Genomic DNA, 27301 nt, shown 5'->3' with positions numbered 1-27301 from the left:
GCTAACAGTCTCATTAAGGGCTCCCCTCAGGCCCGAGACCAGGCTTCCTTGAGAGTCCCTATGAGGACTTGGTTACGAGCTGCCTCCCTCCTGGCCTGGAGGAGAGCTGGGGTGCCAGAATCCCACAGGGCAGGCCTCACCCAACCTGCTCTCAGAACAGGGCACCTACTACCACCTCTCCACCCAGGTCCCGCCTCAGGGCAGAATCTGCCTCACTCATCTGGTTTCCACGGGACCTGCAAGATAGGGGTTGTAAACGGGCTCAGAGAGAGGAAGCGAGGGGCGCTCAGCTGACAGGTGGAACCCAGAAGTATCTCAGACTCCAAAGCTCACATGCTTTGTTTTTGCTTTTTAGGGCCGCACTGGCAGCACATGGAGGTTCCCAGGCTGGGGGTTAATCGGAGCTACAGCTGCCAGCCTACACCACAGCCACAGCAACTCAGGATCCAAGCCGCATTTGTGACCTACACCACAGTTCACGGCAATGCTGGATCCTTAACTCATTGAGCAAGGCCAGGGATGGAACCTGTGTCCTCGTGGATGCAGGCAGATTCGTTTCTGCCGAGCCATGACGGGAACTCCGGGAGCTCACACTGTCCCCCAGCCCCACATTGCAGGTCTGCTCAAGGGCTGATACTGAGCCCTCATTTGAGAAAAGCCCCTTAAGCCAAGATGACGGCGCTTTGAATGGTAGAATCCAAGCACTGTGGATCCTGTGGGGCCCTCTTCTGGCACCTCTGAAGTCACTCCTCAAAAGCGGCCCCTCTCTGTCATAAGCTTGGTCTCGCAGCCCAGACCCAGGCTCCGGGGTGGGGGGCCCTCCTGGCGCAGAGGGGCTGCAGGCCGCCTGCCCAGCCCAGAGTCTGGCGCCCCGCGGGCCACGCCGGTGACGAGGCGGAGAGCTCGCCAAGCACTCTCATCGGCAGGAAGCTCGGGGAGGGTTATAGGTGCCACCTTACTAACAAGACAGGTACCTTCTGAGGAGTCGGCAGGGCTGAGGGCAGAGCCCAGTCTCCCAGGACCCTGCCTGGAGGCAGCGCAGGACCCAGCGCACAGCCAAGGCAGCGGAGGCCGCACGGCAGGGACGGAAGCCATTCCCAGGCTTGAGTCCTGGGTGCCGCCTCGCAGCGCAGCGCGTGAGGTGGTGGGACGTGGCCTTCAAGGCTCTGCTGACAGCTTTGCCACCGAGTCCCGTGTGGCCTGGGAAAAGTACCCCGTTCTCTTTGTACTTCTGTGTTCCTGAGTACAACGTGACTACGTCACACCAGAGCCTGACGTCGTGTGTCAGGAGAAGCAGAGCTGGTGACACGCAGAGGCCATGCAGCATGGCCCCACTATTGGGATGGGAGCACAGGCGCTCTGAGCCCTCGGGGGCCTGGCCAGGCGCCCACAGCCAGCGCAGGGGCCCAGGTCTTCAGCTTCGTGGGCCCCGGCCCCCCTCTGCCCCACAGTCAGGGCTGTGTGAGGCCCCTCTCTGTCCAGCACACGCTCTCCTGGGTAGAGCTGGAGGACAGGAAAGAGAACTTTATTGTGTCAGTTTAAAGGTTCCATGCCATTCCATCCTCACCTCAGGCCCGTGCAGTGGGACACCCTGGGGCTGGGGGCTGGGGGCTGGGGGCGCAGTCAGGCCCAGTCGCCACCTCCTCCCCCCGCTCCAGCCCCAGCCCACCAGAGTTACGTCAGCAGCGCCTGGCGCAGCATCTGCTTCTTCTGGGGTGTGAGGCGGGTGGGGAACTGGATGTCGAAGAAGATGAAGAGGTCCCCCTTCCTGGCGGGCTCCTCTGGCAATGGCATCCCTTCCCCCGTCACCTTCTTGAAGTACTTGGGGCTGAGACGGGCGGATGAGAGGAGGGGCTCAGAGGACGCCCCAGGGCTGCCCTGGGACAGATCCCATCCACCCCTGCCCGCGTAACCTCAGGCCTGGGGCAGGCCCCGGCTTCCAGAACTCAGGGGAAGGGAGGGGAGGGGAGGGGTGACTGGCTTGTTCCAGACAACTTGCTCCCTGAAAACCCATTTGCACTGAGTCTCTGATGGGGGATTCCAGGAATCTCATTTCCAATGGGACACAGGACAAGGAGGGAAGGAAAGTGAGCAGGCCCTGGGCTGGGGAGGGGAGCGTGGGGCTGCTGAGCACGCGTCCCATGCACAGCGCCTTGCTTGGGAAAGGGCTTAGTGGAAGCAACTCAGAACTCTAGACGTTCTTGAGGATGAAGGCAGAAGGATTGCTCGCCCCTGGGGGCCTCTAGACAGAAGAAGGCACTCCATTGGCCAGGTAACTGTAGCCCACAGCTTGGCCAGAGTCGACGCTGGATTTCAGCCTCTCTCACCCCCTTGTGCTGTGTGCAACTTGAACAACTATATTAGGCTGGCCCGTCTGACACACCCTCTAAGGGCCAGGCAGCCCTTCTGCCTGCTGGGGCCCAAGCAGACGGACTCACTGGACTATGTCATTGATGGGGATGTTGAGCAGACGGTCGTCTAGGGTCTTGACCTCCACGGTGCAGCAGGTCAGAGCCTAGAGGACATGGAGGCCAGAGGTGGGGGTGAGGAAGGTCCCTGTGTCCATCTTTTGTTTTGCTTTTTGTTCTGTTTGTTTTTAAGGCTGCACCTGCGGCCTATGGAGGTTCCCAGGCCAGGGGTGGAATCGGAGCTACAGCTGCCAGTCTACACCACAGCCACAGCAACGCTGGATCCGAGCCATGTCTGCGACCTACACCACAGCTCACGGCAATGCCAGATCCTTAACCCACTGAGCGAGGCGAGGGATGGAACCCGCCAACCTCATGGTTCCTAGTCGGATTGGTTTCCACCGCACCATGACGGGAGCTCCCCTGTGTCCATTCTTTATGAGACTATTCAGTGCCAGGCCCTGAGCGGGGCCACAAGGAGACAAAAGGATGTTCAAATACCAATAAGTAAGTGAGCTGGGCAACTGCCTGCCCTTAGTTCGATCTGCTAGTAAGGCTCATGTGGATACATTTTATGATACAGGGAAGGAAAGGGGTCGGGATTGGGGGGCGCCTCCCAAACCTTCCAGGGTCGGGCAGGAGGGCCACACACAGTGGTGGCCGCAGCTGATAAAGGGTGAGGATAAGCTGCCAGTTAGACAAGCAGGGGCGACAGTGCTCAGGCAGAGGCCCGGCAGAGACAGCGGAACGGAGGTGTGAAAAGCGCACCAGGCTGAGGGGGCCTAAGTGGCAGTGGCTGGAGAGCAGGGGCTGAGCTCAGCAGGGGCCAGAAGGCGGAGGGCCTTGAAGGCCACGCCAAGGTGTTTAGGAGTGTGGCCAGGTCAGATTAAAAGATGAGTTTGTGGAAAGACCCTGGGGACGTGCCTGGAGGACGTGAGAAGGAAGGCGGGAAGGCACGCAGAGGCTGCTGTGCCGGCCCCCCCCCCCCCCCCCCCGATGGTGGGGGGAACAGAACTGGCCTGGAGGGAGGGCCGTCTGGAGGAGGAAGTGAGAGGACTCAGTGCCTAACCGCAGGCGGTGCCGTTTCGTGCCTGGGTTGTGAGGGCGTGGGGGGCCGGGGACACTCAGGAGTGACACAGCCGCCAAGACTTGGAGTGGCCCTTACCATGGTCCGAAGGCCGGCACCAGGTACCAGGGGAGCGCAGGCCCACTTGCCTCCCGGGCTTGAGCAGACGGCCCACCTCTGGCCCCCCCAGCTCCGCCCACTCACCTTGCCCAAGGGGATGGCGTTCACGAAAAACAGGTCGTCATTCTCCCTGCGGAAGCGAGGGTGTAGTTTCTCCTTGACGATGAAGATGATATCGGCGGGGATGATGTTGGGACCCTGGGTGAGGAGGCCAAGGCAAGACAAGGGTTAACGGTGCGACCTTGGCCAAGGGCCTGCCTCTACTGTCTGCATGTCTTCATCTGAACCATGAGAAGATGAGACCATGTTTTCTGGAAAGGTCTTTCCAGTTTGGCCTCACAGTCCCTCCTCTGAAAAGCCTACGCCGATCAATCCGGCTCCCCGTCCCCGGCAGCCGGGGTGGGGGGACAGAGGCGTCCTCAGACCATGAGAGGAACACTGGGCTCGGGGCAGAACTGCCTGCCGGTCTGTCCCGCCAGGCTTCACTGAGCCCCAGAGCCCCGCAGGGCTCTCCTGGGCCCTGGGGGTTGAGAGCAGACCGGCCCCCACCCCCAAGAGCTTCCAGTCTGGTGGGGAAACGGACACGTAGCGAATCCTCAGCAGGCTCAAGACCGATCAAGGGAACCCAGAGGCAGGAGCCCAGAGAGGCGCTGTCCCAAGATGGGGGGACAGGGAAGGCTGCCCAGAGCCAGAGCCTGGCAACTGGATCTTGAAGTGGGTTTTTTGGAAGCAGGTGTTAACTGGGCAAAAAAGGGGGCAAGAAGTATGGCAAAGGAATTCATCTCTCTGCCTCTTCTCAACTTGAGGACTCAGCATGCCTTGGACAATCATTCTGTATTTTCATTTAAATAAGCATTTAATTTAAAATTATTATTGGAGTTCTCGCTGTGGTGCGATGGGATCAGCAGCATCTCTGCAGCACCGGGATGCAAGTTCCACCCCAGCCTGGTACTGTGGATTAACGGATCCAGCATTGTTGCAGGGGCGGCATAGGCCACAGCTGCAGCTGGGACCCGATCCCTGGCCCAGGAACTCCATAGGCTGTGGGGGCCCAAAGAAAAAACCTTGTGAACAAACGGTTTCTGAGTAGCTCCTAGAGGTGGGCCTGACTCAGAGAAGCGCTAAAGAAAATCAGGAGGAACACTGGTGTTAGGACTCGCATCTCCTTTCTGCTCTGGTGCCCGTGCCCTGGGCAGGTCCCTGCCTTCTCTGGGCCTCGGTTTCCCACTCGGTCCTGGGGGATGTCGTGTGAGGCTCTGTCCCTCGGGAGGGATATGAGGGGTCGGCTCACCCACTCTGCAGACTGGCCTCCCTGCCGGACCAAGAACAAGCACTGCCTCCTCCCGCCTCGGTCCTCCCACCACGCGAACCCGGGGGACTGGCCCCGGGGAGCAGCCCTCCCCTCACCTGGTCCCCTTCCTTCTCAAAGGTGATTCGGGTGCCCTGCCTCCACCCAGGCTTCACGTCAATGGTGAGGATCTTGTCCTTGATGGTAGAGGAGAACCCGTCCTCGTTCAGCACCTGCGGCGAGATGACGGGGATGGAGGCTTGCCAGGATGGCCTCCAGCGATGGGGAGAAGCTGCCAGAGCCACCCCACGCCCATTCCACTAAAACCAGGAACTTAGGCCAGGGTGGCCAGGGCATGACATGGGGCTCGGGTCCGAGGTGCCAAGTGTCACCGTGAGTTGACCAAGGACCCACTCCAGTCCTAGAAACTCACGGCTGTGGCCACTGACAGATACACAGTTGAACACACACCTACCTCCTCTCCCACCCCCGCGGCTTCCGCCTGAGCTCTTAATTCCCAAGGGAGAAAGACCACAGGGCCTCACCCACAGCGCTCCTTTGTATGTCACCTGTCACCCACCCACTCCCCAATCACAGGCCCAGATGGGGGCCATCTGTGCAAGGCATGGCTACAACTGGCATCTCCTTTGCTGGGCAAAGGTTGGAGGGGGCCTTGCTCATGTGGCTAGCACAGGGCTGGACCACGGCACGGGGCTAGCACAGGGCTGGACCCTCAGGCATTGAGTGTCTTCTCCAAGTCCCCTTAGGAACTGTCCCCCAGCCTCCCCCTCCCATGCTCACAGGGCACCTTCTTACTCAGGAGGCACACACCCAGGAACCCAGGGGCTATGGGCTGGTAACGCCCAGAAGGCAGAAATCACAGGAGACTCCCAGTTTCCTCAGGGATGGGGCTGAATTGAGAAGTTGGGGGCACGCAGGGGGAGTCCTGAACTAAGAACCCTGGCTAACACCCTCGACTGTCCCTTCCAAAGATTAGATTTTAGAATTCTACCATCCTAGGTCCCCAAATCTAAGATGCCATGATCCCGAGAGAGGCCATACCCGAGGTCTCCGGTTCAGGTCAGAGCGGATAGGAGGAGGCTCGCGGTACTCACCCTTCGGGAGATCTTAATTTTCTTGGTGCAGCCGAAGAATAAGTCCTCCAGAGACAAGTAGAGGTCTCGCTCGATTGGGGGGTCCTGTTTCTTGACCCCGCGGCCCCGGAGCCCCCCAAAGTTAAAATCCACCTCATTTCCTTCTGCATCAAAAAACTCTGCAGAAGGTGGGGGGAGGCACGGAGTAAGAGAAACTGTGTCCAGAAACTCATGTTCACGGACAATCCCGCACCGCTTCAGTCCCCGAGTGTAATACCCAGCCTCCCGTTCCCGCCTCACAGGCTCCAGCCCGTTTGGCCGAGGAGCTGTCCTCATAATGACAAGTTAAGCACTAAAGAGATGTTGCCTATAAGCGTAAATTATACATAATGGCCCATCTCTGGGAACCCTGCCTCCCAGGTAATCTGCATCAGCTAAAATACCTTGGTTTAGCTCACAGGAAGCATCCCCACCAGGCCCACCTGGGAATGGTTGCAGGCAAGAAGAAATTACCACATCCCTCTGGAGGCAGACTGGAACCAGGAAATGTTTGACTCCCTCTCCTTCAATTTTTAAAAAATTTTACGAGTTCCCATTGTGGCTCGGTGGTTAACGAATCTGACTAGGAACCATGAGGTTGCAGGTTTGATCCCTGGCCTCACTCAGTGGGTTAAGGATCCGGCGTTGCTGTGGGCTATGGTGTAGGTCGCAGAAGCAGCTCATATCTGGCATGGCTGTGGCTGTGGTGTAGACCAGCGGCTATAGTTCGGATGGGACCCCTAGCCTGGGAACCTCCATATGCCACGGGTGTGGCCCTAGAAAAGACAAAAAAGAAAAAAAATTTAGGAGTTCCCGTTGTGGCACAGTGGAAACAAATCTGACTAGTATCCATGAAGATGTGGGTGCAATCCCTGGCCTCACTTAGTGGGTTAAGGATCCAGCATTGCCATGAGCTGTGGTATAGGTCACAGACTTGGCTCGGATCCTGCATTGCTATGGCTGTGGCGTAGACCAGCAGTTACAGCTCCGATTTGACCCCTAGCCTGGGAACTTCCATATGTCACAGGTGTAGCCCTAAAAAAGCAAAAAAAAGCAAAAAAAAAAATTTTTTAATTTTTGGCCATAGCCCGCAGCATGTGGAAGTTCCCAGGCCAGGGATAGAACCCACCACTGCCATAGCAGCAACCTGAGCAGCTGCAGTGACAACACCGAATCCTTAACCTGCTGAGACACAAGAGAACACCCACTCCCTCTCCTTTTAGTATAAAAGAAGTCTGAATTCTCAGATAAGATGGTCCTTTGCGGAGTTCCCATCGTGGCTCAGTGGAAACAAATCTGACTAGGAACCATGAGGCTGAAGGTTTGATCCCTGGCCTCGCTCAGTGGGTCAAGGATCTGGTGTTGGTGGCAGACACAGCTTGGAACCCGAGTCGCTGTGGCTGTGGTATAGGCCAGCAGCTGAAGCTCCGATTAGACCCCTAGCCTGGAAACCTCCATATGCCGCGGGTGAGGCCCTGAGAAGCAAAAAAATATATATATATACGGTCCTTTGGGAACCGTCTTCTTGGCTTCTTGAATAGAGTCACTATCCTTTGCTCCAACAGCTCGTCTCTGGATTTACTGGCCTGCCGTGCTGCCAGCAGGAGGTTAGGCTTGGTACCATCCTCAGCTGAAGACCCGGTGGTCACCATCCCTTGCCGCTCGCCCTGCCTCGGCCCGACTTTGGCCGCCCTTCATCCTCACTTCGCAATCTCCCTCTGCCCTCAGCTCCAGGGAAGTGCTCCCCAGGAGAGAGAGCAGTGCCCTCTGGTGGCAGGGCCTGGAGGTGCTGTTACTTTCGTGGAGGAGGCCCGAGCAAGGCCAGACCTCCCAGCCCTTCCCCAGGCTCCCCCCAGCCCAGCCCAAGATGAGAGACCTCAGACTCGAGTTTCTATGAAGTCAGTGGCTGAGATGGTGGCGAGGCGACCAGCATGTCCGCAAACTCCTGCCTCGATTCCTTCTGCTCCTGCCCAGCCCTACAGCCAAAACACCTTTGGCAGCCCCACCTCCATCCTCACACAGAGAGCCTGTGCCCTTCCCGGGCAGTGCAGGTGTCCGGGCTCCAGTCTCTCATCTGTGGGAAGGAGCAACACACCTGACCCGCCTTCCAGGTTCGGGTCAGATAACAAGACGATAAGGAACTACAGCTGAGAGCTTGCTGGCGTCAGGTGCCCTTTTTAGCTCTTTAGACTATTATTTGGTCAGCCCAGAGAGGTCAAATAAAACACAGTCCACAGCTAGTAAGGTGGAGAGCCGGGATCTGGACCCGGGAGGATCTGACCACAGAAACCACGCCCTTAACCATTAGGCTTAATGCTGGACGTGAGGCCCCTCGCAGACCACAGGTCAGGGGTCACTATCAAGATCGAGGTTCTCACAGTTAGTGCCAAGGAAAGAAGGTCAGAGGCCAGAACATGGTAATGACCGTGGGCGAGGGAGGGCAAGGCCATGTCACCCTCCGATGTGGTGTGATGCGTCACCCAGAGGCCTGTGAATGACCTGGTCCCCTCTTGCACGGCTGTATTCATTTGTTCACCCAGCACCTATGGTGTGGTGGGTCTCAGACACCCCAAAAGCCAGAGCACAGGAAGCCCAGCCCCTCGACTCAGCAGGGAGACGGGGCACAAGAACCCCTAGGCTGAAGCACTGCCTGAGGGACCCCCAAACCATGACCTTGACCTTCCCTAATGAGCAAAACCCCTGTATGCTCTGGTTTTGCTCCTCTGAACAGTCTCTTCTCCACGCACCTGTTCCCAGGAGAGACAGGACCCTTCTACGGCATTTTTTCTGACCAGAAAGCCCATTTTCATAAACATTATCCCATTTGAGAAGAACCTGTGAGGAACGGGCTCTTTAACAATGAGGAAGCCGAGGTTTCAGAGAGTGAAGAGAGTTGCCCAGAATCACGTGGCTCATAAGTGGGGGCACATGGATTTGAAACCTGCCCCAACTCCAAGTCCTTTGCTTTTTCCAGTCTCACCTGACGTTTACAAACTCAGCTTCCTCTGGCGGACAGGTGAAGGCAGTGCACAGTGGGAGGGGCCTCTAGGGGGGGAGGCAGCGGGCTGCAGCCCACGTCATGTTCCCACGGAGAAGAGGAAGGAGGAGCTCTTTGAAATGCAGACAGGCTGTGGGAGCCAGCATGAGAGGGCGGGGGAGCCAGGCAACCGAAGTCTAGACTCTAGGAGATGCTTAACTGGAGCCATATCTGAAGGAGACGTGTTCTTGCAGGATGAGTCTGAGCCTTGGAAATTGACTCCTGGTCAGTTTGTCTGGGACCCACCCATTCCCGCACTCATCTGACTACCACTTGTACAACAAAATCTTATGCAGCCATTAAGATGAGTAAAGTGGATCTTATACAATTATAATAAGATAACCTTTAAGATATAAGTGGAAAAAAACTGTGTACAATGTGGTCCCATTTTCTTAACAAAATAAAAGACATAAAAATAAACATAGGCTCCTAAGCACACATAAATGGCTAGCAAAGTGTGGCTGCTTCTGGAGAAGGAACGGAGGAGTGGAATTCATTTTTCAACACATTGTTTTTTCGGGGTGTCTTGTCTCTTTTTAACCATGTACTATATATATATTTCTTTTCTTTCTTGTTTTTGGCTGGGTCTGCGGCATGTGGAAGTTTCTGGGCCAGGGACTAAACCCGTGCCACAGCATCAACCTGAGCCACTGTAATGACAACGTCAGACACATAACCCGCTGAGCCACACGGGAACTCCGATATATATTTCTTAAAGTAAATGAAACTACTCAAAGAAAAGCACCTTCTACAGCTGTGTCCCTTCCAAGTACGGCAAAGGGACAGGCAGGATCTCTTACCATTAAAGGGGTTGTTTCCGCCGAAGAACTCGTGGAAAACCTTTTCGGGGTTGCCGTGGAAGACGTAACCAGTTGTCCATGGGGTCTGCGATCCAAACTCCAGAGGAATCCCGCCCTTCAGGCCCTCCTCTCCGAACTTGTCATAAATGCCTCTTTTCACAGCTGTGGATATGTGTCGCCTTGAGGCGGGGTTGGGGGGAGTCCAGCATTGGGGGCTAGGGGAGCTGGAGGGCTGGGAAGCAGAAGGATGTGGGGCAGAGAAGAAGGCGTGGGGCAAAAACAGGAAGATCCCCGAGCCAGGGATTGAACTGGTGCCGTAGCAGTGACCAGAGCCACCAGAGTGACAATGCTAGATCCTTAACTCATTGTGCCCGAAGAGATCCGCCCACCCCCGTCTTTTTATCCCTTTTTTGAAAACAAAAAAAGCCTATTTCTAAAGTGGCTGCCATCTGGGAGTCTTTGGAAGGTGACTCTAGAGCTTAGGGGTTTAATTTCATCGCATGGCCCTGCAGCCCAGAGGAGAGATGACAAAAACTAAAACTCGGCTGGGGGCGAGGTGGGGACCGGAGACGAAACCAGCAGATGAGAGTCAGGCTGTCATCCTAGGATGTGGCTTAACCCAGTTATTGTAGCTACTGTTTTATGTGGGGTAAAGAGAATCCCAGAACCTTGAGATTTTAGAATATAAGAATTTTAGAGCTTCTAAATTCTAGAGTTTTGAAATCCTGGAGTCCCAAGTCCTGAAAACTAGGAGCTGGAGAAACGTTATGTTTTGTTTTGTTTTGTTTTTGCCTTGTCCATGGCGTATGGAAGCTTCTGGGCCAGGGATTGAACCCACGCCACAGTAGCAACAACACTGGATCCTTAACCCGCTGCAGACAAGGCCTTGGGGGAACCCGCATGGGCACTGCCCCAGGCAAGGGTGGGGAATCACTTTCCCCACTCTTGTGGTTTCCACGAGAGAAAGATTTCCCAGTTACAGGCCTCTCTCTGCCCCGTCCTCAGGGAGAAGATTTGGCTTCTCGGTAATCTGGGAACAACCGGGTCAGACTTGGGCTCAGCCTTCTTCCCTGGGCAGCAGGCCTCTCCCTCAGCATCTCTGCAGGGGACAGGCGGGGGTCCCTGCCCCAGGTCCTGCACCGCCAAGACTCGGGGAGCAGGCCAGCTCATCCGGGGCTCTCCCGTGTCTACTAAGAAAGGCAGCTCTCCGCCCTCTTTTCTTTCCCAGTTCGCTCAGCTGCCGGGCAGGGAGGAAGCCTCTCCGTGAGGCCCCCTCAGAGCGCCTGACACCCAGAGGCTCCAGGAGAAGTGGGACAGAGGAGCCGCCCTCCATGCTCAGCCCCAGCCACTCACGGTCGCTCAGCACATCGTAGGCCTCTGCGATCTGCCTGAAGGTCTCTGCCGAGGATGGCTCGACGGACCTCAACGGGTGGTTCTTGAGAGCAAGTTTCCGGTACCTAGAGGAGGAAGGGTTGACATCCTGAGGCTCAGACGGTGATTCAGAGCGGCTCTGCTGTCTGCTGCCTGGTGGCCTCTAAGTGCTTTGATGATCCAGATAAACGTCAGGACAGTGGTGGCTCAGATCCCCAGGAAGAGAACCTGGTGTCAGGGGCAGAGCTGGCTGACAGCCCCAGCAGCTGCACCCCGGCCATTGCGCGGAGGCTGCTCCCCGTTGAGGTCTAAGCTTGGTGGGGAGCAGAGCTGGCCCAGCCCTGCAGGACCTAGACCTGCTCCAACGTGCAGCCTCTGCTCGAGGCCTTCCCATCAGCCTGGATGAGCTCGGCTCTGAGCCCCGCCACGACCCGCCCTCCCCTTCTCCTCTCACAGGCGTCAGACCTGCGCTGTGGTCTGGAGGCCCCCGGCACATGCCTGCTCCCCCTTCACCCTCCCGGGTCCTCCCTCGACACACGTCCCGCGCATCTAATCCTGTTTAGATGCCTGAACGGACACACGGACTTCATGGGAGGATTAGACAAAATAAGGTGTCAGTAAAAAATGGAAAAAAAAAAAAGGGGGTGGGGGGGTGGGTACAGAGAGGCCCTCAGTGCAGGTCAGGTCTTCTCTATCTCCCACTTCTCTGCTCGTTCTTTCTCCCAGTTTTTTTTTTTTTGTTGTTGTTGTTGTTTGTCTTTTTGCCTTTTCTAGGGCCGCACCTGCGGCATATGGAGGTTCCCAGTCTAGGGGGCCCATCGGAGCTGTAGCCGCCAGCCTACACCCCAGCTCGCAGCAACGCCAGACCTTTAACCCACTGAGCGAGGCAAGGGATCAAACCTGCAACCTCATGGTTCCTAGTTGGACTCTTTAACCACTGAGCCACGATGGGAACTCCCTTCTTTCCCCCAGTTCTGCATCTTCCCAATCCCAGCGTTCAGTGACACCACACTGGCAGCATCCGAGGGTCTGCACCATTAGGTCCCGGAGGAAAGAGAGGCACAAGCCTGTGATTCTTGGCGAGTTTAAGGAGGGACCACGCACCCAGGTGTGAGAGGCGGAGGGGGAACCACAGGGCACAGCACAGTCCCATGAGGCTTGGAGCCCTGAGGTGCCCTGAGGGTCCATGAGCCACTGCAGTGAGGGGAGGGGGTGGTGACTGAAATCCCGCAGGACAGAGTGGCGGGGGACAGGGCCTTGGGAAAAGCTGGGATCTTCAGTTCAGGGACAGAGCCTACCCGAACAGATCCCAGAGGAAGCTGGGAATAAATACCCCAGCCCTACCCTCCTCCTTCCCAAGCTCCAGACCCTGAATCTGAAAAACTGAGTATCTCCAAGTTCTCCCTCGTCACATTCACCCACATCCATCAGTCACCACGGTACTTTTTTTTGCTTTTTAGGGCTGCACCTATGGCACATGGAAGTTCAGAGCTACAGCTGCTGGCCTACACCCCAGCCACAGCAACACCAGATCCCGGCCGTGTCTGTGACCTGCACCACAGCTCATGGCAATGCTGGATCCTTAACCCACTGAGCGAGGCCAGGGATCGAATTTGAATCCTCATGGATACTAATCAGGTTCTGAGCCACAATGGGGACGCCTCTCTCTGCCCTTCTCACTCACAGCTCTCCCTCCTGCTCCCACAAGAAGCTCTCCCTTCTTTCCAGGCTCCAGACTCCACACATTGCACAGCTCATGCCTTGGCCATTCTCCTTCCTTTATGTAGAATGCTCAGCCCTCTTCAGCCCCTTCCATCACCTCCTGGCAAATATTTATTCATCTTTCCACATTCAGTTCAGGGATCTCCTCCTTCAGGAAGCCTTCCCTGACTGCAGCCTCCACTCTATATTAGACTCCCCCTACTGCATCCCCAGTGCCTCTGATCCTGGTACTTCGCATGCGGTGCTCCAGTTATTTGACAGGCCTGCCTCTCCCACCGGCCCGACTTCCTCCAGGAGCCGTGTTCAGGTCTCTCTGTCCTCAGTCCCTAGCACCAAGTACAGTGAGGAAGTGACTGATGAGAACTCACTGTCCCTTGAAGGCAGCCCATCTCACAGTGGGACCACTCTGAGTTTTAGGCAATGCTTCCTTTTACTGAGCTGGGTCTGCTATCCTGCGACTCTGCCTCCATCCACGAAGGCCCTGGCTCTGCCCCTGGGGGCCTTATAGATAGAATCTACCTTGAGACTTGCCTCTCAGGGCTGTTGTGAGGATTAAATACAATAACGAGGGAAGGTTCTCAGAACAGCGTCCACACAATTCAGTGTAGGTGCTATCACTACCCAACCTTAACTGAATTGTCCTAGATTCTTTTTTTCTTACCCACCAAGGATCCAATGAACAGCCAAGTCCACTCTCTCTTCTCTCTCCAGCCCATTGGCCTGCTTCAAGCCTCGTCTTTTGTCTTGATTATCACAACAGCCTCTGAAGGGGCTTCCCTCCTTCCAATAGAGCTTCTGCATACACTGCATGTCCCTTCTGTAACGCTCATCAGGCCTGCTGTGACTTACTCAATATCTGCATTCACCAACAAAACTAAACCGCACCTCTGTGTGACTCAAGGATTATCTCTTCAGCAGCTGAGACTATACCGAAGCCATTTAAATAGGCATTGGGTAAATACTTGTCAAAAAGCAGTTTTTTCGGAAAAACGTGTTGATTCCTGTCCGCCATATTCTTAGAAATACCTCAAAGTGCACAAGACTTGATGAAGCTATTCAGAGATGTAATTTATTCAATGCCAAAACCCCATGTGACAGCCAGAATAAAATTTGTAACACGTCCTTTTGGCTAGGTCAATCTCCCGTTCACAATCCTTTGGGTCTCCAGAATATTAAAGATGAAATCGCCTTTGTTCCAATGTTATTGCTAGGAAAACTGAGGCATGCAGGAGAGCTAATGGGGTGAAACGGGTGAAGGATGGTGGACTGGGAGCCCTGACCCAGCAAGAGACGGGATGCAGGTGTGTAAGGAGCAAGAAAAGAAACCAAGTGTAACTTAACTGCCCTAAGTTGTGCAGGAAAGCTTGGTTTGGAAGAGATGAGGGTGGGGCCTGCCCCAGCAGAACCCAAAACTCTCACTCCCATCCCAACTTACGCATTCTTGATCTGGGCATCCTCTGAATTGCGAGTGATCTGGAGCACAGCGTAATAATCCTGGCCCATAGCTGGCTGGTTGTCAGTGGGTGTATAGTCCTGACTCCAGCAGGTCTGTTAGTCTGCATTCCTTGGTTGCTCCTGACAACCGCACAGGGGCACTCTGGGAGTTGTAGTCCTTCCTAAGAAAACTGCCTTCTCAGCTCTGCTTCACAGAAGAGAGCACGAAAGCATTGAGAACTGGGACTGATTCTGTGAGCTTGAGAAAGGTCACAACTCACAAATCAGAGTTCCTGTCGTGGCTCTGTGGTTAATGAACCCAACTAGCATCCATGAGGACACGGGTTCAACCCCTGGCCATGCTCAGTGGGTTAAAGATCTGGCGTTGCCATGAGCTGTGGTGTAGGTCGCAGACACAGTTGGGATCCCGCGTTGCTGTGGTTGTGGTGTAGGCCAGCAGCTACAGCTCTGATTCAACCCCTAGCCTGGGAACCTCCATGTGCCGCCGGTGTGGCCCAAAAAAAACCCAAAAGACAAAAAACAAAACAAAACAAAAAACCCAGAAAAAGTAAAAGAAAAATCAGAGTTTTAAAGGAGAGTAGTAATTAGTTTTAATTAAAAGTTTTCCAAAAAAAATAAATAAATAAAAGCCCTGGTGGCTCAGCAGGTTAGGGATCCAGCATTGTTACTGCTGTGGTGTGGGTTCGATCCCTGGCCCTGGAACTTATGCATGCCATGGGCTCAGTCAAAAAAAAAGCTTTCAGAACAAATACATTTGGCTAGTTTCTTTTTAATTTTATGGCCACACCCACAGCATATGGAAGTTCCCAGGCCAGGGATCAAATCTGAGCTGCACCTGTGACCTACACCACAGCTGCAGCAATACCAGAGCCTTAACCCACCGCACCAGGCTGGGGGTCGAGCCTGGGCCTCCTCAGCGACCTGAGCCACTGCAGTCAGGTTCTAAACCCACTGCACCACAGCAGGAACTCCACACTTGGCTAGTTTATAAAAATACATCTTTACCTTAGGATGCTTTTAGATTTTCGGGAACGTTGTGGAGACAGTGAAGTTCCCATACACCCCCCCCCCGCGTCCCCCCATCATTAACAGCTCCCGTGTAAGAATGTGGTATGTCTGTCACAAATCGTAACCACTATCCAGACACCATTTATGGCACAACTCCCTACTTTGATATTCAGATTTCCTAGTTTTTAAACTAAAGCGGTTTTTGTCGTTGTTGGGATTTCAGGTCCAAGATCTGATCCAGGACAGCAGCACTGTACTCGGTTCCTGAGGCTCCTCCTGGCTTCCACTGTTTCTCAGACTCTCGTTGGTTTTGATGACTTTGACACTTTAAGGAGCGCTCGTCAGGTATCTTGCAGAATGTCTTCCAGTTGGGTTGGTTTGACGTTTTTCTTAGGACTCAGACTAGGGTTGGGGGGTTTGGAAGGAAGACCGCAGAGACGAAGTGCTACCCGCATCCCATCAGGTCACAGGTACACAGCATCCACACGACCCTGGCCATCTGCTGAGGCAGCGTTGGTCTGGGGTCTCCTCGGGAAGTTACTATCGTTTCCCCCTTGACGGCACCCTTTGGAAGGAAGTCACTTCGCAGCCCACCCTTAAAGGGTTGGGAGTTCCGCTCCACCCTCAGGGCAGCAACTCCGTTTTCCACTCACATCCCACACTCCGTCACCAAGCTCAGACCACTTTACCTCCTAGAGGGCTCTTGAGCGCCTCCTCTGTGCATCCTCCTCCTAGCCATGACCTTGTATTTGCAAACAAGCCGCATCTGCAGCCTAAACCACAGCTCACAGCAACACCAGATCCTTAACCCACCGAGCAGGGCCAGGGATGGAACCCGCATCCTCATGGATACTAGCTGGGTTTGTTACCACTGAGCCACGACGGGAAGTCCGGCCGTGGGCTTGCTTTGCTTTCACCTTTCAGCAAGGCCACCACGGCTTCCTCGCTGTCCTGCCGCCCTGTCCCTACCCTGCCAAGACATCACTCCACTCACTGCCCAGAGTTACTCCAAGCTGTTTATCCCAGCACACGGGTGCTCAGGGATCTGCTCCTTCCTATCTGCTCTGACCCCACGCTCGGCCCGCTGGTCAGACTGCATCGCAGCACCTGGAGTTCTCGCTCTCACATTCACCTATGCTGCCCCTCTGCTCAGGCCCTCCTCGCCATACCCACCACTGACCCTGGCTTCGACCCTGCGAACTTCTACTTACTTTTTTTTCTTATGAAATAATCGACATGCACAAAAGAGTAGCATTAGAACACTCGTTACTGAGGGACTCTTGCCCTTTCGTGCCCCCCGTTTCCCGTTCTCTTGCTTTTCTTTGCTTCACTACTGTGCACGTATTCAGTGGCGTGCTGGTCAGTGTTTAACGGGCTGGCCCTGATGTGCAGCATTTGCCACTTTCAAGTTGGCACAGGCCAGGCCTGCACACCACTGTACACGTACCCCTAACAACGTATTTACCTCTTCATATTTTAAACGTTATGTAAATGGTATCATTTATGCAGACTGTATGTGTTTGTGTGTGTGTGACTTTATCACCACAGAGGTTGTGTCACATTCTCTTCTGACCCTGAGTGTGTGGACACGTGCGTCCACTCTGCAAGGTGACATCAGACAGTTTTCTGATGTGGTGACTCTAACTCACAACGGCCAAACAGCTGCGTGTGAGAGTTCCTCTTTGCTCTACATTCTCCCCAATTCTTGGCGTCAAGTTTTTAAATGTTTGCCAATATAGGTGTGAAATAGTATCTCATTGTGGATTTTAATTTGCGTTTCTTGGGAGATGTCTTTGCATGTTGATTGGCTATTTGTTTTTCCTCATTGTGAAATGCCTATTTCTTTCTTTTGCCCATTTTTCTATCGAGCTATTCTTTTAAAAAATTGATTTCACTGTTTTCTTTTATGTCTCTTTGTTGGTAACATAAAATACAGCCCATTCACCTAGGAACTCGTCTTCCCACTTTTTTTAATGGTACCCACGGCCAATGCTCGCTCAGCACTGAGGCAGCAGAGTCAAAGCCAAATCCTATCTGTTAGCTAACAGTTTTACAACCTTAAAACTATTTCTTAGCTACAGCTGCCTAGTTGTGAAATAAAAATATAGAACTCCTCGTTATATTTGGTGCATTTCTGAGCTTTCTTATGGATTTAATTTGCATTTTTATTTAACTACTGAAACTGAGCATCTTTCTTGTGTATTGGCGATTTGTTGTCCTCTTATTATAAAAAATGTCATTAAAAATTAAACTCAGGAGGAGCTGCGTGGCACAGTGGGTTAAGGATCCAGCATGGCTGTGGTGTAGGTCGCAGCTGCGGCCTGAATTCAATCCTTGGCCCAGGAACTTCCCTACACTGTGGGTGCAGCATCCCCTCCCCAAAAATCAAACTCAGAAGGTTCGTGGAAGGCCCTGCCCAGCGTGGGATGGGCTGAGGGGAACAGAGAGGCAGAAAGAGACTGTCTGAGGATTAGCACGGGTGCAGGGGCCTCGGTGAAAGGAGAGCAGGTGGCCTGGGTGGCTGACAGACTGGGTGCTCACAGAGGTACTGAGTGAATAAGTGAACACCCTCACTGCCAGAGAAAGGAGGTGAAAATGTGGAAGGCAGGAATCAACCCTGTGGAACTGGACTGGAGCTGGAGACACCAGTGGGAACCTAACATCTTTTCTTTTCTTTGGCCATATCCACGGCGTGTGGAAGTTCCTGGGCAAGGGGCCTACACCACAGCTGGGGCAACACTGGCTCCTTAACCCGCTGAGCCACAGGGAACTTCCCACGATTTTTAATACACACAGAATGATGGCTGTAGAAAGAGAGACATGGACATGTTGTCTACGGATGGGGCCTGGAAGCAAAACATCCCAGCCGTACACAGCGCGTCTGCGCCCAGAGCTTGGTTTCTGAACATCGTTCCTCACTAAGGAGACCACCGGGACTCTGTAGACAAACGATCGCTTCCAGAGCTGGGGTGGCGACGTGGAGGTTGCGGCAGCATCTCGTGGTACCAGAAAACGTGGAAGTCCTCAAAGAATGATGGCAACGTGTCAGGAGAACACAAGATCCAGCTCAAGGGAGCTCCCACTGGCCCAACCTGGACAATTTAAACATCAAACTAAACAACAGGAATAATAGAATATAACCTACAGAGTAAAACTTGAGTCCGTGAGTAATCTATACTAATACATCTAGGATGAATGAGTCAATAAATAAATCAATCGGGGAGAAGGGAAAATGTAGAATGATGATTATAAATGTAAAAAGAATAACAGAATAAGAAAATCACTCTCTGGGGAGTTCCCATCCTGGTGCAGCGCAAACGAATCCAACTAGGAACCACGAGGTTGTGGTTCGATCCTTGGCCTCGCTCAGTGGGCTGAGAATCCGGCGTTGCCATAAGCTGTGGTGTAGGTCGCAGACACAGCTCGGATCTGGCGTTGCTGTGGCTGTGGTGTAGGCTGGCAGCTACAGCTCCGATTAGACCCCTAGCCTGGGAACCTCATAATGCTGCAGGTGTGGCCTAAGAACACTAAAGGACAAAAAAAAAAAAGAGAGAAAAGAAAAGAAAATCACCATTTGTCAGGTATCACAGGAATAACTGATTCAGATGGAAATCATTACAGAATGCTAAAATTAGTTGATGCAAGACTGATGAAGAACAGGATATGGAGACAGGCTCAAAGTAGCTCCCCCCGAAATGCTTATTCACTTTCCTGTGGCCAAACCTGGTGGACACCATATTAACCCACTTAACCTGCCTGACTGTAATAAAAAGGATGGACAAAAACAAGTGTTGGGGGAGTTCCCGTCGTGGCGCAGCGGAAACGAATCCGACTAGGAACCATGAGGTTGCGGGTTCAATCCCTGGCCTTGCTCAGTGGGTTAAGGATCGCGTGTTGCTGTGAGCTATGGTGTATGTTACAGACTTGGCTCAGGGATCTGGCATTGCTGTGGCTGTGGCATAGGCCAACGGCTACTACAGCTCCGATTTGACCTCTAGCTTGGGAACCTCCATAGGCCGCGGATGCAGCCCTAAAAAGACCAAAAAAATAAAAAAATAAAGGACATTGTTGGAACTATCGGCAAAACTTGAGTGGGGTCTGCAGACTGGACGAAAGTATATGATCCATGTTACCACCGCGCCACGATGGGAACACCATACCGATACATTAAAAGGTGAGAGGACGTATCATTTCTGTATTACTCTGAAGTGATTCAGAAAAAAAAATTATAGCACACATAACCTCTGCATAAACATATATACTACATATAAACACATATATGAATATATGTATATATATATAAACACATATATATAAAGACAGAGAGAATGATAAAGCAGACATAGTAAGTTATCAACTAGGAGATCTGAGTGCAGATATACTGGAATCCTTTGAACTATTCTTACAGCTTTTCTGAAAGTTTGTAATGATTTCAAACTAAAAAGCATATTAGAAAAAAGTATAAAATATATCCACAAAGAGACTTATTCAAGAAAGACAAATCTTTGCAAGGCTATTGAGAGGACTGTGCCTGGCACACAGTATATGCTCAATAGCTGATGCCACTGGCAGCTTTTCAGATCTGAGAAATAGAGGCACTTCTCACAAAAAGACACAAGGAGGCATCTGAAAGCCAAGAAACAGGGTCCAGCACAGAACTTCACTGGGCCTGCAGTGCTGCAGTGGGGACTGTCCACTCTTCCTTACCCAGAATGCATCCCTCAACCCAAAAGGAAAAAAAGCTTTACTGCAAACTGGGGGTTTCGGCATTCACAGTAGACAAGGCTTTGGGGTACCTGAGAGTTAGCCTTCTGCTCCTTCTGTTTGGGTCTGGATTGCAGAACGGCTGTCAGGGGTCACTGCAGCCGTAACAATCAGGATATCAGCTCTGGAGACCTGTGAAAAGGGGCTCATGAATGTGCTGGGAATAGAGAAGCGTGAGTCCCGGAAGAGGAACTCAGAGAAACACTGGCTGTGAGAGTTCGGCTGCGCCTCCCTCATCCTGTTTTGTTAGTTTGACTGCTTAGAGGTTCCCCCAGACCTCCTAGGAGTCAGTGTTTCTGAGCTCTGCAGTATGTCCTTTTGATCTACCTGAGCCCATCACAAATCACTCCTCACATGTTATAGTCCCAGAGGTCTGGTCGCCCCATGGTGCAGCGGAAGGAGCATGGGCTGCGGAGACAGACTGAGGAAGGGCCAAATCAAGGCTCTGGTACTTAATTTCTTAAGCCTCGGTTTCCCTGTCTGTAAAACAGGAATAACATCATTTCTAGAGTGTTACAGGATTAAATTTTTTTTTCTTTTGCCTTTTCTAGGGCCGCTCCCATGGCATATGGAGGTTCCCAGGCTAGGGGTCTAATCGGAGCTGTAGCTGCCGGTCTACACCACAGCCACAGCCACAGCCACATGGGATCTGAGCCGTGTCTGTGACCTACACCACAGCTCATGGCAACGCTGGATCCTTAACCCACTGAGCAAGGGCAGGGTCCCTAGTCGAATTCATTAACCACTGAGCCATGACAGGAACTCTTAGGATTAAATATTTAAATACAGTACCTAGAACAGAATAGATATTCAGTAGACACTCAATGAATTATAGTATTTTTTTTCTTATTTTTTTAGGGCTGCATTTGCAGCATATAGAAATTCCTAAGCTAGGGGTCAAATTGGGGCTGCAGCTGCCAGCTTACGGCCATAGCCATAATAACGACACCACATTTGAGCCGCATCCGCAAACTACACTGCACCTTGCAGTAAGGCTGGATCCTTAACCCACTGAGGCCGAGGTCGAATCCACATCCTCATGGACACTAGTCAGGTTCTCAACCTACTGAGCCACAACGGACACTCCTATAGAATTTTATTTTTAATTGGTTTAGGCATAAGCAACATGACGAAAAAAATGGGATTCAAAGTTAAGATAAACTGTGTTTAATTACTTCACCTCTTGGAGCCTCACCATCAGCCTTAAAGAAAGAACGCCATAGGAGTTCTCTTGAGGCACAGTGGATTAAGGATCTGGCGTTGTCACTGCTGTGGCTTAGGCTACTGCTATGGCATGGGTTCGATCCCTGGCTCAGGAATTTCCACAGGCCCAAGGCACAGCCAAAACAAAAAACACTCTGTAATACAATCATACTATTACCCCAGCCAGGGATTACCTTCTTCTTTTAAATAAATCCTGATCTTAGCCTACAAGGCCTGGCTCAAGCGTTGTATCCTCCAAGAAACTTTTTCCTGGAGTTCCTATTGCGCCTCAGCAGGTTAAGAACCTGGCATAGTGTGTGAGGATGCAGGTCGGATCCCTGGCCTCACTCAGCGGGTTAAGGATCTGTGTTGCTGTGGCTGTGGTGTATGCCTGCAGCTGTAGCTCCAATTCAACCCCTGGCCTGGGAATTTCCACATGCTGCACGTACGGCTGAAAAAAGAAAGGAAAAAAGAAAGAAAGAAAATCATCTCTAAAGTGTAATTGATATGGTGTTCATAATCCGGAAATTACTAAAAAGGAGGAAGGTCTCAATGTTCTGAGATGGAAAGAACTCAGAGATACTAAGTGAAAACAAATCATGGAATACATGCACTGTGATTCCTTTTTTTTTTTTTTTTTGTCTTTTTGCTATTTCTTGGGCTGCTCCCGCGGCATATGGAGGTTCCCAGGATAGGAGTCGAATCGGAGCTGTAGCCACCAGCCTACGCCAGAGCCACAGCAACAAGGGATCCGAGCCACATCTGCAACCCACACCACAGCTCACAGCAACGCTGGATCGTTAACCCACTGAGCAAGGGCAGGGACCGAACCCGCAACCTCATGGTTCCTAGTTGGATTCGTTAACCACTGCGCCACTACGGGAACTCCCTGATTCCATTTTTATGTTTAGGGGAAAAAAGGAGATGACAGGTTGTACCCTTGCTTAAAGCCCTTCTGTGGCTCCCCACGGCCAACCAAGTGAAGCCCAAGCTCCTTCTCTGGCATTGTCACTCTGCGGACCCTGCCAACCTCTCCAGCCTCACCTCCTATAGACCAGCCTTGCCACCGCTTGGGCTCTGGGTTCTATCTATGACTAAAGTGCTCTTGGCCATCTCAAGAGAGGTCTCAAGGCCTCAAACTTTAGCAGGAATCAGAATCACCTGGACGGCTTATTAAAATATTGATTGTTGGCGTTCCCGTCGTGGCGCAGTGGTTAACGAATCCGACTAGGGACCATGAGGTTTCGGGTTCGATCCCTGGTCTCGCTCAGTAGGTTGGGGATCCGGCATTGTCATGAGCTGTGGTGTAGATTTGTAGATGAGGCTCGGATCCTGCGTTGCTGTGGCTGTGGTGTAGGCCAGCAACTACAGCTCTGATTGAACCCCTAGCCTGGGAACCTCCATATGCCGTGGGAGTGGCCCTAGAAAAGGCAAAAAGACAAACAAACAAAAAAATATATATATATATATTTTTTGTCTTTTTTTGTTGTTGTTGTTGTTGCTGTTGCTACTTCTTGGGCCGCTCCCGCGGCATATGGAGGTTCCCAGGCTAGGGGTTGAATCGGAGCTGTAGCCACCGGCCTACGCCAGAGCCACAGCAACGCGGGATCCGAGCCGCGTCTGCAACCTACACCACAGCTCACGGCAACGCCGGATCGTTAACCCACAGAGCAAGGGCAGGGACCGAACCCGCAACCTCATGGTTCCTAGTCGGATTCGTTAACCACTGCACCACGACGGGAACTCCCACAAAAAAATATTGATTGTAGGCTCCACCCATAGAATTTCTGATTTAAGTCTGAGGTCGATCCAAGAATTTCTTTTTTTTTTTTTTTTTTTTTGCCTTTTGAGCTGTAGCTGCTGGCCTACCCCACAGCTCACAACGATGCCAGATCCGAGCTGCGTCTGCGACCTACACCACAGCTCACGGCCACGCTGGATCCTTAACCCACTGAGTGACGCCAGGGATCAAACCCGCAACCTCATGGCTTTAGTCAGATTTGTTTCCGCAGCGCCACAACAGGAACTCCGAGAATTTGTATTTGTAACAAGTTCCAGGTGGAAGTGATGCAGCTGTCCCAGGGACACACTTTGACAGCCGCTGCCTCTTCAGTGGTATGATGCAACTTCACCACCTGTATGGAGGCTGACGAAGCACACTGATCTGCTTGGGACAGAAAGTCCCATGTAGCACAAAACCCCTCAGTTCAAGGAAAACTGGGACAGCTGGTTACCCCACCTCTGTAAGAGTCTTTCCCAGGCTACTGCTTATGAGACAGTTACTGCTACTGTCAAGTAGTCCTTCCCACAGCCAGGCCGAAAGGAAGTGCCCGAGAAAGGAATTCCATCCGTTTGACTGACTTTTTGCTGGAGCAAGAATATTTAACAAAGTTTCTCAAATTCAGACTCCTCCAAAGATATTTATTTCCTCCACAGAACAGGCTTTAGGCCTCGGGTCCTTGTAAACATTTTACAGAGTCAGGGTGAGATCTAACTGCAAGCATCCACGTCCTCGTCCTATGTTGCTGGCTGAGTTTACACAGGAAGAAGGTGGGACAGATGCGGGGCGCACATGTGAGCTTCCTACTCTGTTCAAGGTAGGCCCTGCCATGGAATGATAGTTTCACATGGGCCACTGCAGCCAACTTTCTGTGACTTGCCAACAGTGCCCATTCAATAAAGGGCACTCACGGTCCTTCCACGGTCCGTGAGGATGTTTCTGTTCACCGTTGATCATGGTCACTCTTTTTCATAACTGGGACTCCTCTTCCCAAGGGGTTAGAGGTCAGAGAGCTGATAGCGTCGCACGAGACCATCTCGACAGCATGTGTAGATCTGCTTCTCCCATGTGGCTACCTGGAACACAAGAGCTCACGGTTCAAAGGAGGCCTGGGTTCTTCCATTTCAGAAAGACAGAGCCTTGCCACTGGTCCCCATTAGTACAAGGGACTCTGAGAAGCTTTTTCGACTCCAAAGAAAAGAGAAAAACTACATCTACGATACGTATTTTTTACATGGCAGGCCAGGAGTTCCCACTGTGGCTCAGCGGGTTAAGAAACCTACTAGTATCCATGAGGATGCAGGTTTGATCTGTGGCCTTGGTCAGTGGGTTAAGGACTCAGAGTTGCTGCAAGCTGCAGTGTAGGATCTGGTGTTGCCGTGGTTGTGTTCCCAGACCCCTAGTCTGGGAACTTATAGGTATGGCCCTAAAAAGACAACAAAAAAAACAAACAAAAGGTAGGCCAGAAACAAGGGTGTTCACGACTACAAAATAGAAAAATGTAGTGGCCAAGTGGAAAGCAAACCCACTAGGGCTGTGCACGGTTTAGTGCAGGGGTCTGTGCCTGGGGAGGAGATGGTCCATGCATGGGGCCAGGTATCTTTGAATCTCATAAAATTGTATAAAAAGAAGTTCTCAGTATGTGCCCTTTTTCCTCAGGAGGATTTCATCAAATTCTCAGTGGTCTGAGACTCAAAGAAGGTTAAGAACCACTAGTTCAATGGAAACAGCATGCATTCTGGAGTTATAATCACAAGTTTGCTAATATGTAGCTGCATGACCTAGGGTAACCTTCTCAACCCCTCTGGGCCTGTTTCTTCATTTGTAAAATGAAAATAATATGTTAATCCACAATGTAGAACACTACGCAGGCATTTTAAAATATGAAGGGTATCCATGTGCATTAGTCTGGAAAGAACTCCAAGATGTTAAATAAAAAAAACAAAAACAAAAAAACCAAGTCATAGAGCAAAATATAGAATAATTTGAATAATCCCAATTATGTAGAAATTAAAGATAAAACTGTCACAGATACATAAACATAAAGATGTAAGTGCAAATTCTCCAAAAACAGTCTTAAAAAATATATGCCAAACTATTAATTCTAGTTACTTCAGGAGAAAGAATGGAATCAAAAAAAGTCTTGGAGTTCCCGTCGTGGCTCAGTGGTTAACGAATCCGACTAGGAACCATCAGGTTGTGGGTTCAATCCCTGGCCTTGCTCAGTGGGTTAAGGATCTGGCGTTGCCGTGAGCTATGGTGTAAGTCGAAGACGAGGCTTGGGTCCCACGTTGCTGTGGCTCTGGCCATAGGCCGGTGGCTATGGCTCCGTAGCCTGGGAACCTCCATATGCCACCGGAAGGCAAAAAGACCAAAAAAAAAAAAAAAAGTCTTAAAGGGGACTTTTAAGTCTGTACAACTCTATACTGTTTGAATTTTTATATGTATGCACTAATTATATTTACCTTAAAAAACCCTGAAGTATAGTTGATTAATTTGATAACTTTATAAAAGTTATCAAATTAATTTTATAACTTAATTTTAAAAATTTATATATTTTAAATTTTATAAAAGTTATAAAAGTTAATTTTATAACTTTATAATTTTAAAAATTCTAAGAAAAAATAGGACAATACCAATAACTCAAAGAATAACAATTATTTAATAAGATAATATATGTAAAACACCCAGCACAATATCTGGTCAATAAGTATTACTTCCCTTTCCATTTTTCTTTCTACTCTAATCGAATGAGAGAATTAGTCTTGAACATTTTGTGTGTGTGTGTGTGTGTGTCTTTTGTCTTTTTAGGGCCGCACCCACAGCATATGGAGGTTCCCAGGCTAGGGGTCTAATCACAGCCACAGCCACAGCCATGCCAGATCTGAGCCATGTTTGCGACCTACACCACAGCTCGCAGCAACACCAGATCCTTAACCCACTTGAGGGAGGCCAGGGATTGAACCCGCAACCTTATGGTTCCTAGTTGGATTCATTTCCGCTGCGCCACGACGGGAACTCCCAATTAGTCTTGAACTTTAATGACAGCTAATATTTATAGAATATTTAAAGTATACAAACAGCTTTCATATGCATTATCTCTTTGTTATCCTCTTTTATGGCTAAACTGACAAACTGGGGAGGTGAAGTGATTTTTCAAGTTTTGAGAGCCAGTAAGTGATGAAGTTGCTTCTGACTCAAAATTCTGATTTCTTTCTCTCCCACCCCTAAGTACTGTATTACCCCTAATAACCACAAAGTAGCTGGATTCAGTCCCTTCAGAAGCCCCAGATGCCAGGGGAGAATCACCGAGGCCTAGCCTCTACTCAGGTCTGTACCTTGTACACAGGGTCACAGTCAGCCCCAGTGAGCTCAATGACATAGTCTAAGTCTTGCTGGACAATGAAAGAGCTTCCATCACCTAAAAGTCAGAAAGAAAACTTAGATTATTGAAGAGAAAGCTGCATGCAAAAGGGTTAAAAACAAACAAAATCTCTCCCTCTCTCTAAATATCTGTTTTGATTCTTTCTTCCTTCCTTCCTTTCTATTTTTGCTTCATTTGCAGCATACGGAAGTCCCTGGGCTAGGGGTTGAATTGGAGCTGCAGCTGCTGGCCTATAACACAGCCACAGCAACGCCAGGTCTAAGCCACATCTGCGCCCTACACCACAGCTTGAGGGGCAACTCTGGATCCTTAACCCACTGAGGCCAGGGATTGAATCCACATCCTCATGGATACTAGCAGGGTTCTTTTTTTTGTCTATTTGTTATTTCTTGGGCCGCTTCCGCGGCATATGGAGGTTCCCAGGCTAGAGGTCGAATCGGAGCTGTAGCCGCCAGCCTACGCCAGAGCCACAGCAACGCGGGATCCGAGCCGCGTCTGCGACCTACACCACAGCTCACGGCAACGCCGGATCATTAACCCACTGAGCAAGGGCAGGGACCGAACCCGCAACCTCATGGTTCCTAGTCAGATTCGTTAACCACTGCGCCACGACGGGAACTCCTAGCAGGGTTCTTAACCCAGTGAGCCACAACGGGAATGTCTCTCTCTCTTTCTCCCTCCCACCACCACCCCCAATATATACACACACATAATTTTTTTTTTTTTGGCTGCTCCCAAGGCATGAGGAAGTTCCAAGGCCA

At 51.5% G+C, this 27301-nt stretch overlaps 2 protein-coding genes across 5 annotated transcripts in view; both read right to left on the bottom strand.

The window, feature by feature from the left end:
* Positions 1 to 1504: 1504 nt before the first annotated feature.
* DNAJB13 (DnaJ heat shock protein family (Hsp40) member B13) lies at positions 1505 to 14694 on the bottom strand. Of its 2 annotated transcripts, XM_047752751.1 has the most exons (8): positions 14381 to 14694; positions 11206 to 11309; positions 9853 to 10014; positions 5998 to 6155; positions 5002 to 5115; positions 3679 to 3792; positions 2439 to 2515; positions 1505 to 1828 (listed from the first exon to the last, which is right to left on the bottom strand). In XM_047752751.1, the coding sequence occupies exons 1-8, from the start codon at positions 14446 to 14448 to the stop codon at positions 1675 to 1677; spliced, it is 951 nt and encodes a 316-aa protein (XP_047608707.1). In that variant the 5' UTR covers positions 14449 to 14694; the 3' UTR covers positions 1505 to 1674. The 2 variants fall into 2 exon arrangements, with proteins under 2 accessions (XP_047608707.1, XP_047608706.1); XM_047752750.1 differs by lacking the exon at positions 2439 to 2515.
* Positions 14695 to 23775: 9081 nt separating this feature from the next.
* PAAF1 (proteasomal ATPase associated factor 1) overlaps positions 23776 to 27301 on the bottom strand; it is a 46978-nt gene continuing 43452 nt past the window's right edge. For all 3 annotated transcript variants that reach the window (XM_047752860.1, XM_047752861.1, XM_047752862.1), the window contains 2 exons: positions 26494 to 26576; positions 23776 to 24231 (listed from right to left, as the gene is read on the bottom strand). In XM_047752860.1, coding sequence (XP_047608816.1) covers positions 24154 to 24231; positions 26494 to 26576 — 161 coding nt within the window. In that variant the 3' untranslated portion in view covers positions 23776 to 24153. The remainder of the gene's footprint in view (positions 24232 to 26493; positions 26577 to 27301) is intronic.

The sequence above is a fragment of the Phacochoerus africanus genome, chromosome 11 (genome assembly GCF_016906955.1).
Source record: "Phacochoerus africanus isolate WHEZ1 chromosome 11, ROS_Pafr_v1, whole genome shotgun sequence".
In the NCBI taxonomy this organism is placed as follows: Eukaryota; Metazoa; Chordata; class Mammalia; order Artiodactyla; family Suidae; genus Phacochoerus; species Phacochoerus africanus.
Note: the sequence above shows the minus strand (reverse complement) of the source record. Positions and strands in the feature narration are given on the sequence as shown.